This window comes from Oncorhynchus masou, chromosome 24 (genome assembly GCF_036934945.1).
Source record: "Oncorhynchus masou masou isolate Uvic2021 chromosome 24, UVic_Omas_1.1, whole genome shotgun sequence".
Taxonomy (NCBI): Eukaryota; Metazoa; Chordata; class Actinopteri; order Salmoniformes; family Salmonidae; genus Oncorhynchus; species Oncorhynchus masou.
In genome coordinates, this window is record NC_088235.1 from 6,014,783 (window position 1) to 6,028,667 (window position 13,885).

Here is a 13,885-nt window from a genome sequence, read left to right on the forward strand (position 1 = left end):
CGCTCTCTCTCTCTCTCTCTCTCTCTCTTCCCACAGCCTCTTTTTCTCTCTCTCTCTCTCTCTCTCTCTCTCTCTCTCTCTCTCTCTCTCTCTCTCTCTCTCCGCTTGCCCAAGCCTCTCTCTCTCACTCTCCCCTTGCACAAGCCTCTCTCTCTCTCAATTCAAATTCAATATGCTTTAGTGGCACGAAGGACAACGTCAGTGTTGCCGAAGTGAAGAGATACACATCATCCCCCCCTCCACTCTACAGACAGCTATATTGGTCCATTAATACAAGACTCGTAAAAGGCCCACTACTTTAGTGAAGAAAATAAATCTGATTTTTCAGGGTTAGGATTCTATGAAAATTCCTCTCTGAAATAGTTTGCTACTTAAATATCACAGCTGTTTTTTTTTTACTTAATGCAGTAGCTATGTTCCAAAGCGTCATCTTAAATGAGATGTTTAATATTTTAGCTAGCTGAAGCCTCGCTGAAATGTCCATATAATGCAGTTCCATTATTAAGCTGTGCTGCTGTGCAGCTGTGTTGCTGTTCTTCTGTGTTGCTGTTCTGCTGTGTTGCTGTGTTGCTGTTCTGCTGTGTTGCTGTGTTGCTGTTCTTCTGTGTTGCTGTTCTGCTGTGCTGCTTTGTTGCTGTTCTGCTGTGTTGCTGTGCTGCTGTGTTGCTGTGCTGCTGTGTTGCTGTTCTGCTGTTCTGCTGTGTTGCTGTGCTGCTGTGTTGCTGTTCTGCTGTGCTGCTGTTCTGCTGTGCTGCTGTGCTGCTGTTCTGCCGTGCTGCTGTTCTGCTGTGCTGCTGTTCTGCTGTGTTGCTGTGTTGCTGTTCTGCTGTGTTGCTGTGTTGCTGTTCTTCTGTGTTGCTGTTCTGCTGTGCTGCTTTGTTGCTGTTCTGCTGTGTTGCTGTGCTGCTGTGTTGCTGTGCTGCTGTGTTGCTGTTCTGCTGTGCTGCTGTGCTGCTGTTCTGCTGTGCTGCTGTTCTGCTGTGCTGCTGTTCTGCTGTGCTGCTGTGCTGCTGTTCTGCTGTGCTGCTGTGCTGCTGTTAAAGGTTGGCAGTTGGTTCACTTCTCCCTCTACACTGAAAACCAGGAGAATAGAGAGGCCATTTTAAGACACGATGACAGAGGGGATAACAAACAGGATAACAGACAAGCTGACATGATAACAGACAGGATAACGAACAGGATAACATGATAACAGACAGGATCACAGACGGGATCACAGACAGGATCACAGGATAACAGACATGATAACAGACATGATAACAGACAGGATAACAGGATAACAGACATGATAACGAACAGGATAACATGATAACAGACATGATAACGAACAGGATAACATGATAACAGACATGATAACGAACAGGATAACATGATAACAGACAGGATCACAGACGGGATCACAGACAGGATAACATGATAACAGACAGGATCACAGACAGGATCACAGACAGGCTAACAGGATAACAGAAGGGTTAACAGCTAACATGATAACAGACAGGATTCCAGACAGGACAACAGACAGGATAACAGACAGGATAACAGACATGATAACAGACAGGACAACAGACAGGATAACAGGAAAAACAGACAGGATAACGGACAGGATAACATGATTACAGACAGGATAGCAGACAGGATAACAGACAGGTTAACAGACAGGATAACAGACAGGATAGCAGACAGGACAACAGACAGGTTAACAGACAGGATAACAGTATAACAGACAGAAAAACAGAAAGGATAACAGACCTGTGTGGATAACAGACAGGATAACAGACAGGATAACAGACAGGATAACAGACTTGATAACAACTGTAACAGGGCAGACATGATAACAAAAGGATAACAACATTGGTCCATGATAACAGACAGGATAACAGACAGGATAACAGACAGGATTGTCAGGATAACAGACATGATAACAGACAGGATAACAGACATGATAACAGGACCATTAACAGACATGATAACAAACAGGATAACAGACAGGATAACAGACAAAACAGACAGATAACAGAGATAGACAGGATTCTTGATAACAGACATGATAACAGACAGGATAACAGACATGATAACAGACAGGATCACATATAGGATAACAGACATGATAACAAACAGGATAACAGACAGGATAACAGACATGATAACAAACAGGATCACAGACATGATAACAGACAGGATCACATACAGGATAACAGACAGGATAACAAACAGGATAACAGACATGATAACAGACAGGATAACAGACATGATAACAGACAGGATAACAGACAGGATAACAGACAGGATAACAGACAGGATAACAGACATGATAACAAACCTGACTCTTACCAGACAGGATAACAGACCTGATAACAGACAGGATAACAGACGATAACAGACAGGCCAGGATGACTCAGGATAACAGACATGATGATAACAGACAGGATAACAGACATGATAACAGACATACAGACGATAACAGACGCCTGACTCATAACCGATAACAGCCTGATAACTCAGGATAACCGTTGATAACGCCTGACTCATAACCGATTGACGCCTGACTCATAACCGATAACAGACAGGCCTGACTGATAACCGATAACAGCCTGATAACTCAGGACCGTTGATAACAGACATGATAACAAACAGGATAACAGACAGGATAACAGACCTGACTCAGGAACAGACATGATAACAGCCTGACTCATAACAGACAGGATAACAGACAGGATAACAGACATGATAACAGACATGATAACAGACATGATAACAGACAGGATAACAGACATGATAACAGACAGGATAACAGACATGATAACAGACATGATAACAGACAGGACAACAGACAGGATAACAGACAGGATAACAGGATTCCAGACAGGACAACAGACAGGATAGCAGACAGGATAACAGACAGGTTAACAGACAGGATAACGGACAGGATAACATGATTACAGACAGGATAGCAGACAGGACCTGACTAACAGACATAACCGTATAACAGACAGCCTGACTCATTCCTGTGTGTATGAATGGTCCACCTGACTTCACAACTGTTGTGCCTGACTCAACATTGTGCCTGACTCCCACAGTTGTGTCAAGCCTGACTCAAACCGTTGTGCCTGACTCAAACCGGTGCCTGACTCAAACCGCTGTGCCTGACTCATACCGTTGTGCCTGACTCAAACCGCTGTGCCTGACTCATATCGTTGCGCCTGACTCAAACCGTTGTGCCTGACTCATACCGTTGTGCCTGACTCATACCGTTGTGCCTGACTCATACCGTTGTGCCTGACTCATACCGTTGTGCCTGACTCATACCGTTGCGCCTGACTCATACCGTTGCGCCTGACTCATACCGTTGTGCCTGACTCATACCGTTGTGCCTGACTCATACCGTTGTGCCTGACTCATACCGTTGCGCCTGACTCATACCGTTGTGCCTGACTCAAACCGTTGTGCCTGACTCAACCCGCCTGACTCAAACCGTTGCGCCTGACTCAAACCGTTGTGCCTGACTCAACCGTTGCGCCTGACTCATACCGTTGCGCCTGACTCAAACCGTTGTGCCTGACTCAAACCGTTGCGCCTGACTCAAACCGTTGTGCCTGACTCAAACCGTTGTGCCTGACTCAAACCGTTGTGCCTGACTCAAACCGTTGCGCCTGACTCAAACCGTTGCGCCTGACTCAAACCGCTGCGCCTGACTCAAACCGTTGCGCCTGACTCAAACCGTTGTGCCTGACTCAAACCGTTGAGCCTGACTCAAACCGTTGTGCCTGACTCAAACCGTTGTGCCTGACTCAAACCGTTGTGCCTGACTCAAACCGTTGTGCCTGACTCAAACCGTTGCGCCTGACTCAAACCGTTGCGCCTGACTCAAACCGTTGCGCCTGACTCAAACCGTTGCGCCTGACTCAAACCGTTGTGCCTGACTCAAACCGTTGCGCCTGACTCAAACCGTTGCGCCTGACTCAAACCGTTGCGCCTGACTCAAACCGTTGTGCCTGACTCAAACCGTTGCGCCTGACTCAAACCGTTGTGCCTGACTCAAACCGTTGCGCCTGACTCAAACCGTGCGCCTGTGCCTGACTCAAACCGTTGCGCCTGACTCAAACCGTTGTGCCTGACTCAAACCGTTGTGCCTGACTCAAACCGTTGTGCCTGACTCAAACCGTTGCGCCTGACTCAAACCGTTGTGCCTGACTCAAACCGTTGTGCCTGACTCAAACCGTTGCGCCTGACTCATACCGTTGCGCCTGACTCAAACCGCTGCGCCTGACTCATACCGTTGTGCCTGACTCAAACCGTTGCGCCTGACTCAAACCGTTGTGCCTGACTCAAACCGTTGTGCCTGACTCATACCGTTGCGCCTGACTCATACCGTTGCGCCTGACTCATACCGTTGCGCCTGACTCATACCGTTGTGCCTGACTCAAACCGCCTGACTCAAACCGTTGCCTGACTCAAACCGTTGCGCCTGACTCAAACCGTTGCGCCTGACTCATACCGTTGTGCCTGACTCAAACCGTTGCGCCTGACTCAAACCGTTGTGCCTGACTCAAACCGTTGTGCCTGACTCATACCGTTGTGCCTGACTCATACCGTTGTGCCTGACTCATACCGTTGTGCCTGACTCAAACCGTTGTGCCTGACTCATACCGTTGCGCCTGACTCAAACCGTTGCGCCTGACTCATACCGTTGCGCCTGACTCAACCGTTGCGCCTGACTCATACCGTTGCGCCTGACTCATACCGTTGCGCCTGACTCATACCGTTGCGCCTGACTCAAACCGTTGCGCCTGACTCAAACCGTTGCGCCTGACTCAAACCGTTGCGCCTGACTCAAACCGTTGCGCCTGACTCATACCGTTGCGCCTGACTCAAACCGTTGTGCCTGACTCAAACCGTTGCGCCTGACTCAAACCGTTGTGCCTGACTCAAACCGTTGCGCCTGACTCAAACCGTTGTGCCTGACTCAAACCGTTGCGCCTGACTCAAACCGTTGCGCCTGACTCAAACCGCTGCGCCTGACTCAAACCGTTGCGCCTGACTCAAACCGTTGTGCCTGACTCAAACCGTTGCCTGACTCAAACCGTTGCCTGACTCAAACCGTTGTGCCTGACTCAAACCGTTGTGCCTGACTCAAACCGTTGCGCCTGACTCAAACCGGTGCGCCTGACTCAAACCGTTGCGCCTGACTCAAACCGGTGCGCCTGACTCATACCGTTGCGCCTGACTCAAACCGGTGCGCCTGACTCATACCGTTGCGCCTGACTCAAACCGGTGCGCCTGACTCAAACCGTTGCGCCTGACTCAAACCGTTGCGCCTGACTCAAACCGTTGCGCCTGACTCAAACCGTTGCGCCTGACTCAAACCGTTGCGCCTGACTCAAACCGTTGTGCCTGACTCAAACCGTTGCGCCTGACTCAAACCGTTGTGCCTGACTCAAACCGTTGTGCCTGACTCAAACCGTTGTGCCTGACTCAAACCGTTGACGCCTGACTCAAACCGTTGTGCCTGACTCAAACCGTTGTGCCTGACTCAAACCGTTGCGCCTGACTCATACCGTTACGCCTGACTCGCCAAACCGCTGCGCCTGACTCATACCGTTGTGCCTGACTCAAACCGTTGCGCCTGACTCAAACCGTTGTGCCTGACTCAAACCGTTGCGCCTGACTCAAACCGTTGCGCCTGACTCAAACCGTTGCGCCTGACTCAAACCGTTGTGCCTGACTCAAACCGTTGTGCCTGACTCAAACCGTTGTGCCTGACTCAAACCGCTGCGCCTGACTCAAACCGTTGCGCCTGACTCAAACCGTTGTGCCTGACTCAAACCGTTGAGCCTGACTCAAACCGTTGTGCCTGACTCAAACCGTTGTGCCTGACTCAAACCGTTGCGCCTGACTCAAACCGGTGCGCCTGACTCAAACCGTTGCGCCTGACTCAAACCGCTGTGCCTGACTCAAACCGGTGCGCCTGGCGTCTACGGCCATTTCCTGTTCAAAGGCAATTCAATATGTTTTGTCTTGCCCAGTCCCCCTCTGAATGGCACACAGACACAATCCATGTCTCAAGGCTTAAAGATCATTATTTAACCTGTCTCCTTCCCTTCATCTACACTGATTGAAGTGTATTTAACAGGTGACATCAAGAAGGGATCATAGCTTTCACCTGGATTCACCTGGTCAGTCTATGTCATGGAAATAGCAGGTGTTCCTAATGTTCTGTACACTCAGTGTAGGACCAGGTGATATAGACTAATTATTAGTCTGTATCATCTGGTCATATATATCTTTAATAGATATAGAACCAGGTGATATAGCCTTTAATAGATATGGGACCAGATGATATAGACTTCAATAGATATAGAACCAGGTGATATAGACTTTAATAGATATAGAACCAGGTGATATAGACTTTAATAGATATAGAACCAGGTGATATAGACTTTAATAGATATAGAACCAGGTGATATAGACTTTAATAGATATAGAACCAGGTGATATAGACTTTAATAGATATAGAACCAGGTGACATAGACTATAATAGATATATGACCAGGTGATATAGACTTTAATAGTTATAGAACCAGGTGATATAGACTTTAATAGATATAGAACCAGGTGATATAGACTTTAATAGATATAGAACCAGGTGATATAGACTTTAATAGATATAGAACCAGGTGATATAGACTTTAATAGATATAGAACCAGGTGATATAGACTTTAATAGATATAGAACCAGGTGATATAGACTTTAATAGATATAGAACCAGGTGATATAGACTTTAATAGATATAGAACCAGGTGATATAGACTTTAATAGATATATGACCAGGTGATATAGACTATAATAGATATAGCACCAGGTGATATAGACTATAATAGATATATGACCAGGTGATATAGACTTTAATAGATATAGCACCAGGTGATATAGACTATAATAGATATATGACCAGGTGATATAGACTTTAATAGATTTAGGACCAGGTGATATAGACTATAATAGATATATGACCAGGTGATATAGACTATAATAGATATAGACCAGGTGATATAGACTATAATAGATATATGACCAGGTGACATAGACTTTAATAGATATAGAACCAGGTGATATAGACTATAATAGATATAGACCAGGTGATATAGACTTTAATAGATATGGGACCAGGTGATATAGACTTTAATAGATATAGCACCAGGTGATATAGACTATAATAGATATATGACCAGGTGATATAGACTTTAATAGATTTATGACCAGGTGATATAGACTTTAATAGATTTAGGACCAGGTGATATAGACTATAATAGATATGGGACTTGGTCAATTTACTGACAACACAAAACATGTTATTTACCTTAGAGAAGCGGCCTCGTCTGAAATGAAATGGTGAAGTCCTACGACTCTGCTCTGCTCTGTGATGTAACCTGATGTCAGACTTTATAGATATAGAACCAGGTGATATAGACTTTAATAGATATAGAAATGGAACCCTGTTAGATATATGGACCAGGGCCTATATAGGGCTCTGATATAAACCAGGTGTAGTGCACTGTGATATAGACTTTAATAGATAGAGCAGGTGATATTTGGGATGACTTTAATAGATATAGCCAGGTGATATCTCTGGCTCTCCCAGGTGATATGTAGTGGGCTGTAAACGTCCCATAGTGATATATTGTACATGGGGTCTCAGTACTGCTAACTAGACAGAGAACAATGTTTATTTACTAGCTTGAGTTACGGGAGGAAGGGAAGGGGCTGGACTGTATTTCTGCTGAACATTGCAGGGGGGCGGGGCCAGTGAATGATAGAACAAATATGGTAGGGCTGTGGTGGGTGTGTGTCTGTTTGTTTGTTTGTTTGTTTGTTTGTTTGTTTAGATATGAACCAGGTGATATATACTTTAATGTGTGTGTGTGCGTGGATATGGGACCAGGTGATATAGACTTTAATAGATATAGAACCAGGTGATATGTGATATGTGTGTGTGTGTACTTTAATAGATATGAACCAGGTGATATAGTGTGTGTGTGAATGATATGTGTGATATAGTGTGATGACCAGGTGATATAGACTTTAATGATGTGTGTGTGGGACCAGGTGATATAGACTTTAATAGATTTGGTGATATAGACTTTGTGTATGTGTGTGTGTGTGTATTGTTGTGTAAATGACCTTGGACTGATTCCAGAACAGTGGAATGGAATAAATGAAAGGACTTCCTGTGTTAACTCAATGGTGCAATTTACACCAAATACCAACTGTCTATCCCGTCAGTTCTGTGCTTCTGTGTGTCCCAAATTCTACCCTATTCCCTGTGTGTAGTGCACTACATATACTTTTAATCAGGGCCGTATCGGCCCGCTTCGGACACCAACTCAGTCCATACTCAGTGTGTTTTGTTCCTACTTAACGGTTAAGGAAATCCAAATCACTTCGTCGGCCGCTTTGGTGCCCTGCGGTCCATTGACTTTCATGACTTCAGACAGTTTTCTAGTTTTCAAGGACTTTGTCTTGGTTGATAGCACTACTTCACAGACTGTAGACATGACAAGTGGACAGACAGTGTCGGCAGCCGCGCTGGTAAACAGGGAGAGAATGATCCGTGCTAGGTGGTGATTGGGCAGCTGCTGGTAAACAGGGAGAGAATGATCCGTGCTAGGTGGTGATTGGGCAGCTGCTGGTAAACAGGGAGAGAATGATCCGTGCTAGGTGGTGATTGGGCAGCTGCTGGTAAACAGGGAGAGAATGATCCGTGCTAGGTGGTGATTGGGCAGCTGCTGGTAAACAGTGGATGGAATAAAGAATGATCCGTGTTAACTAGGTGGTGATTGGGCAGCTGCTGGTAAACAGTGTCTTGGAAAATGATCCGTGCTAGTTGGTGATTGGGCAGCTGCTGGACACCAACTCAGTCCATACAGTGTGTTTTGTTCCTACTTAACGGAGAAATGATCCGTGCTAGTGTGGTGATTGGGCAGCTGCTGGTAAACTTGGGATAGAATGATCTGTGCTAGGTGGTGATTGGGCAGCTGCTGGTAAACAGGGAGAGAATGATCCGTGCTAGGTGGTGATTGGGCAGCTGCTGGTAAACAGGGAGAGAATGATCCGTGCTAGGTGGTGATTGGGCAGCTGCTGGTAAACAGGGAGAGAATGATCCGTGCTAGGTGGTGATTGGGCAGCTGCTGGTAAACAGGGAGAGAATGATCCGTGCTAGGTGGTGATTGGGCAGCTGCTGGTAAACAGGGAGAGAATGATCCGTGCTAGGTGGTGATTGGGCAGCTGCTGGTAAACTGCTGGTCAGAGAATGATCTGTGCTAGGTGGTGATTGGGCAGCTGCTGGTAAACAGGGAGAGAATGATCCGTGCTAGGTGGTGATTGGGCAGCTGCTGGTAAACAGGGAGAGAATGATCCGTGCTAGGTGGTGATTGGGCAGCTGCTGGTAAACAGGGAGAGAATGATCCGTGCTAGGTGGTGATTGGGCAGCTGCTGGTAAACAGGGAGAGAATGATCCGTGCTCGGTGGTGATTGGGCAGCTGCTGGTAAACAGGGAGAGAATGATCCGTGCTCGGTGGTGATTGGGCAGCTGCTGGTAAACAGGGAGAGAATGATCCGTGCTAGGTGGTGATTGGGCAGCTGCTGGTAAACAGGGAGTGAATGATCCGTGCTAGGTGGTGATTGGGCAGCTGCTGGTAAACAGGGAGAGAATGATCCGTGCTAGGTGGTGATTGGGCAGCTGCTGGTAAACAGGGAGAGAATGATCCGTGCTAGGTGGTGATTGGGCAGCTGCTGGTAAACAGGGAGAGAATGATCCGTGCTAGGTGGTGATTGGGCAGCTGCTGGTAAACAGGGAGAGAATGATCCGTGCTAGGTGGTGATTGGGCAGCTGCTGGTAAACAGGGAGAGAATGATCCGTGCTAGGTGGTGATTGGGCAGCTGCTGGTAAACAGGGAGAGAATGATCCGTGCTAGGTGGTGATTGGGCAGCTGCTGGTAAACAGGGAGAGAATGATCCGTGCTAGGTGGTGATTGGGCAGCTGCTGGTAAACAGGGAGAGAATGATCCGTGCTAGGTGGTGATTGGGCAGCTGCTGGTAAACAGGGAGAGAATGATCCGTGCTAGGTGGTGATTGGGCAGCTGCTGGTAAACAGGGAGAGAATGATCCGTGCTAGGTGGTGATTGGGCAGCTGCTGGTAAACAGGGAGAGAATGATCCGTGCTAGGTGGTGATTGGGCAGCTGCTGGTAAACAGGGAGAGAATGATCCGTGCTAGGTGGTGATTGGGCAGCTGCTGGTAAACAGGGAGAGAATGATCCGTGCTAGGTGGTGATTGGGCAGCTGCTGGTAAACAGGGAGAGAATGATCCGTGCTAGGTGGTGATTGGGCAGCTGCTGGTAAACAGGGAGAGAATGATCCGTGCTAGGTGGTGATTGGGCAGCTGCTGGTAAACAGGGAGAGAATGATCCGTGCTAGGTGGTGATTGGTCAAATGCTGGTAAACAGGGAGAGAATGATCCGTGCTAGGTGGTGATTGGGCAGCTGCTGGTAAACAGGGAGAGAATGATCCGTGCTAGGTGGTGATTGGGCAGCTGCTGGTAAACAGGGAGAGAATGATCCGTGCTAGGTGGTGATTGGGCAGCTGCTGGTAAACAGGGAGAGAATGATCCGTGCTAGGTGGTGATTGGGCAGCTGCTGGTAAACAGGGAGAGAATGATCCGTGCTAGGTGGTGATTGGGCAGCTGCTGGTAAACAGGGAGAGAATGATCCGTGCTAGGTGGTGATTGGGCAGCTGCTGGTAAACAGGGAGAGAATGATCCGTGCTAGGTGGTGATTGGGCAGCTGCTGGTAAACAGGGAGAGAATGATCCGTGCTAGGTGGTGATTGGGCAGCTGCTGGTAAACAGGGAGAGAATGATCCGTGCTAGGTGGTGATTGGGCAGCTGCTGGTAAACAGGGAGAGAATGATCCGTGCTAGGTGGTGATTGGGCAGCTGCTGGTAAACAGGGAGAGAATGATCCGTGCTAGGTGGTGATTGGGCAGCTGCTGGTAAACAGGGAGAGAATGATCCGTGCTAGGTGGTGATTGGGCCCCCTGCCAACTGATAGAAGTGGAACCTGATCATCCTTTCCTTAATAGGCCACAATCCTCATTTATTTATTTATTTGTATTTCACCTTTATTTAACCAGGTAGGCAAGTTGAGAACAAGTTCTCATTTACAATTGCGACCTGGCCAAGATAAAGCAAAGCAGTTCGACACATACAACGACACAGAGTTACACATGGAGCAAAACAAACATACAGTCAATAATACAGTATAAACAAGTCTATATACGATGTGAGCAAATGAGGTGAGATAAGGGAGGTAAAGGCAAATAAAAAGGCCATGGTGGCAAAGTACATACAATATAGCAAGTAAAACACTGGAATGGTAGATTTGCAATGGAAGAATGTGCAAAGTAGAAATAAAAATAATGGGGAGCAAAATAAATAAATAAATAAATAAAATACAGTAGGGAAAGAGGTAGTTGTTTGGGCTAAATTATAGGTGGGCTATGTACAGGTGCAGTAATCTGTGAGCTGCTCTGACAGTTGGTGCTTAAAGCTGGTGAGGGAGATAAGTGTTTCCAGTTTCAGAGATTTTTGTAGTTCGTTCCAGTCATTGGCAGCAGAGAACTGGAAGGCAAGTCGGTCAAAGAAAGAATTGGTTTTGGGGTGACTAGAGAGATATACCTGCTGGAGCGTGTGCTACAGGTGGGAGATGCTATGGTGACCAGCGAGCTGAGATAAGGGGGACTTTACCTAGCAGGGTCTTGTAGATGACATGGAGCCAGTGGGTTTGGCGACGAGTATGAAGCGAGGGCCAGCCAACGAGAGCGTACAGGTCACAATGGTGGGTAGTATATGGGGCTTTGGTGACAAAACGGATTGCACTGTGATAGACTGCATCCAATTTGTTGAGTAGGGTATTGGAGGCTATTGTGTAAATGACATCGCCAAAGTCGAGGATTGGTATGGTCAGTTTTACAAGGGTATGTTTGGCAGCATGAGTGAAGGATGCTTTGTTGCGAAATAGGAAGCCAATTCTAGATTTAACTTTGGATTGGAGATGTTTAATGTGGGCCTGGAAGGAGAGTTTACAGTCTAACCAGACACCTAAGTATTTGTAGTTGTCCACGTATTCTAAGTCAGAGCCGTCCAGAGTAGTGATGTTGGACAGGCGGGTAGGAGCGGGTAGCGATCGGTTGAAGAGCATGCATTTAGTTTTACTTATATTTAAGAGCAATTGGAGGCCACGGAAGGAGAGTTGTATGGCATTGAAGCTTGCCTGGAGGGTTGTTAACACAGTGTCCAAAGAAGGGCCAGAAGTATACAGAATGGTGTCGTCTGCGTAGAGGTGGATCAGAGACTCACTAGCAGCAAGAGCGACATCATTGATGTATACAGAGAAGAGAGTCGGTCCAAGAATTGAACCATGCGGCACCCCCATAGAGACTGCCAGAGGTCCGGACAGCAGACCCTCCGATTTGACACACTGAACTCTTATCAGAGAAGTAGTTGGTGAACCAGGCGATGCAATCATTTGAGAAACCAAGGCTGTCGAGTCTGCCGATGAGGATGTGGTGATTGACAGAGTCGAAAGCCTTGGCCAGATCAATGAATACAGCTGCACAGTAATGTTTCTTATCGATAGCGGTTAAGATATCGTTTAGGACCTTGAGCGTGGCTGAGGTGCACCCATGACCAGCTCTGAAACCAGATTGCATAGCAGAGAAGTTATGGTGAGATTCGAAATGGTCGGTAATCTGTTTGTTGACTTGGCTTTCGAAGACCTTAGAAAGGCATGGTAGGATAGATATAGGTCTGTAGCAGTTTGTGTCAAGAGTGTCCCCCCCTTTGAAGAGGGGGATGACCGCAGCTGCTTTCCAATCTTTGGGAATCTCAGACAACACGAAAGAGAGGTTGAACAGGCTAGTAATAGGGGTGGCAACAATTTCGGCAGATAATTTTAGAAAGAAAGGGTCCAGATTGTCTAGCCCGGCTGATTTGTAGGGGTCCAGATTTTGCAGCTCTTTCAGAACATCAGCTGAACGGATTTGGGAGAAGGAGAAATGGGGAAGGCTTGGGCGAGTTGCTGTGTGGGGTGTAGTGCTGTTGACCGGGGTAGGGGTAGCCACGTGGAAAGCATGGCCAGCCGTAGAAAAATGCTTATTGAAATTCTCAATTATGGTGGATTTATCAGTGGTGACAGTGTTTCCTATCTTCAGTGCAGTGGGCAGCTGGGAGGAGGTGTTCTTATTCTCATTGGACTTTACAGTGTCCCAGAATTTTTTTGAGTTAATGTTGCAGGAAGCAAATTTCTGCTTGAAAAAGCTAGCCTTTGCTCTTCTAACTGCCTGTGTATAATGGTTTCTAGCTTCCCTGAACAGCTGCATATCACGGGGGCTTTTCGATGCTAATGCAGAACGCCATTGGATGTTTTTGTGTTGGTTAAGGGCGGTCCGGTCTGGGGAGAACCAAGGGCTGTATCTGTTCCTGTTTCTAAATTTCTTGAATGGGGCATGCTTATTTAAGATGGTTAGGAAGGCATTTAAAAAGAATAACCAGGCATCCTCTACTGACGGGATGAGATCAATATCCTTCCAGGATACCCCGGCCAGGTCGATTAGAAAGGCCTGCTCGCTGAAGTGTTTCAGGGAGCGTTTGACAGTGATGAGTGGAGGTCGTTTGACCGCTGACCCATTACGGATGCAGGCAATGAGGCAGTGATCGCTGAGATCCTGGTTGAAGACAGCAGAGGTGTATTTAGAGGGCAGGTTGGTCAGGATGATATCTATGAGGGTGCCCGTGTTTAAGGCTTTGGGGAGGTACCTGGTAGGTTCATTGATC

The 13,885-nt window shown here is 47.0% G+C and overlaps 1 protein-coding gene across 1 annotated transcript in view; it reads left to right on the forward strand.

Annotated features, from left to right (window-relative positions):
* Positions 1-8,952: 8,952 nt before the first annotated feature.
* Positions 8,953-13,885, forward strand: part of LOC135513372 (testican-2-like) — a 71,531-nt gene continuing 66,598 nt past the window's right edge. The window contains exon 1 of the mRNA XM_064936298.1: positions 8,953-8,988. Within this exon, the coding sequence (XP_064792370.1) occupies positions 8,953-8,988 (36 nt within the window). The remainder of the gene's footprint in view (positions 8,989-13,885) is intronic.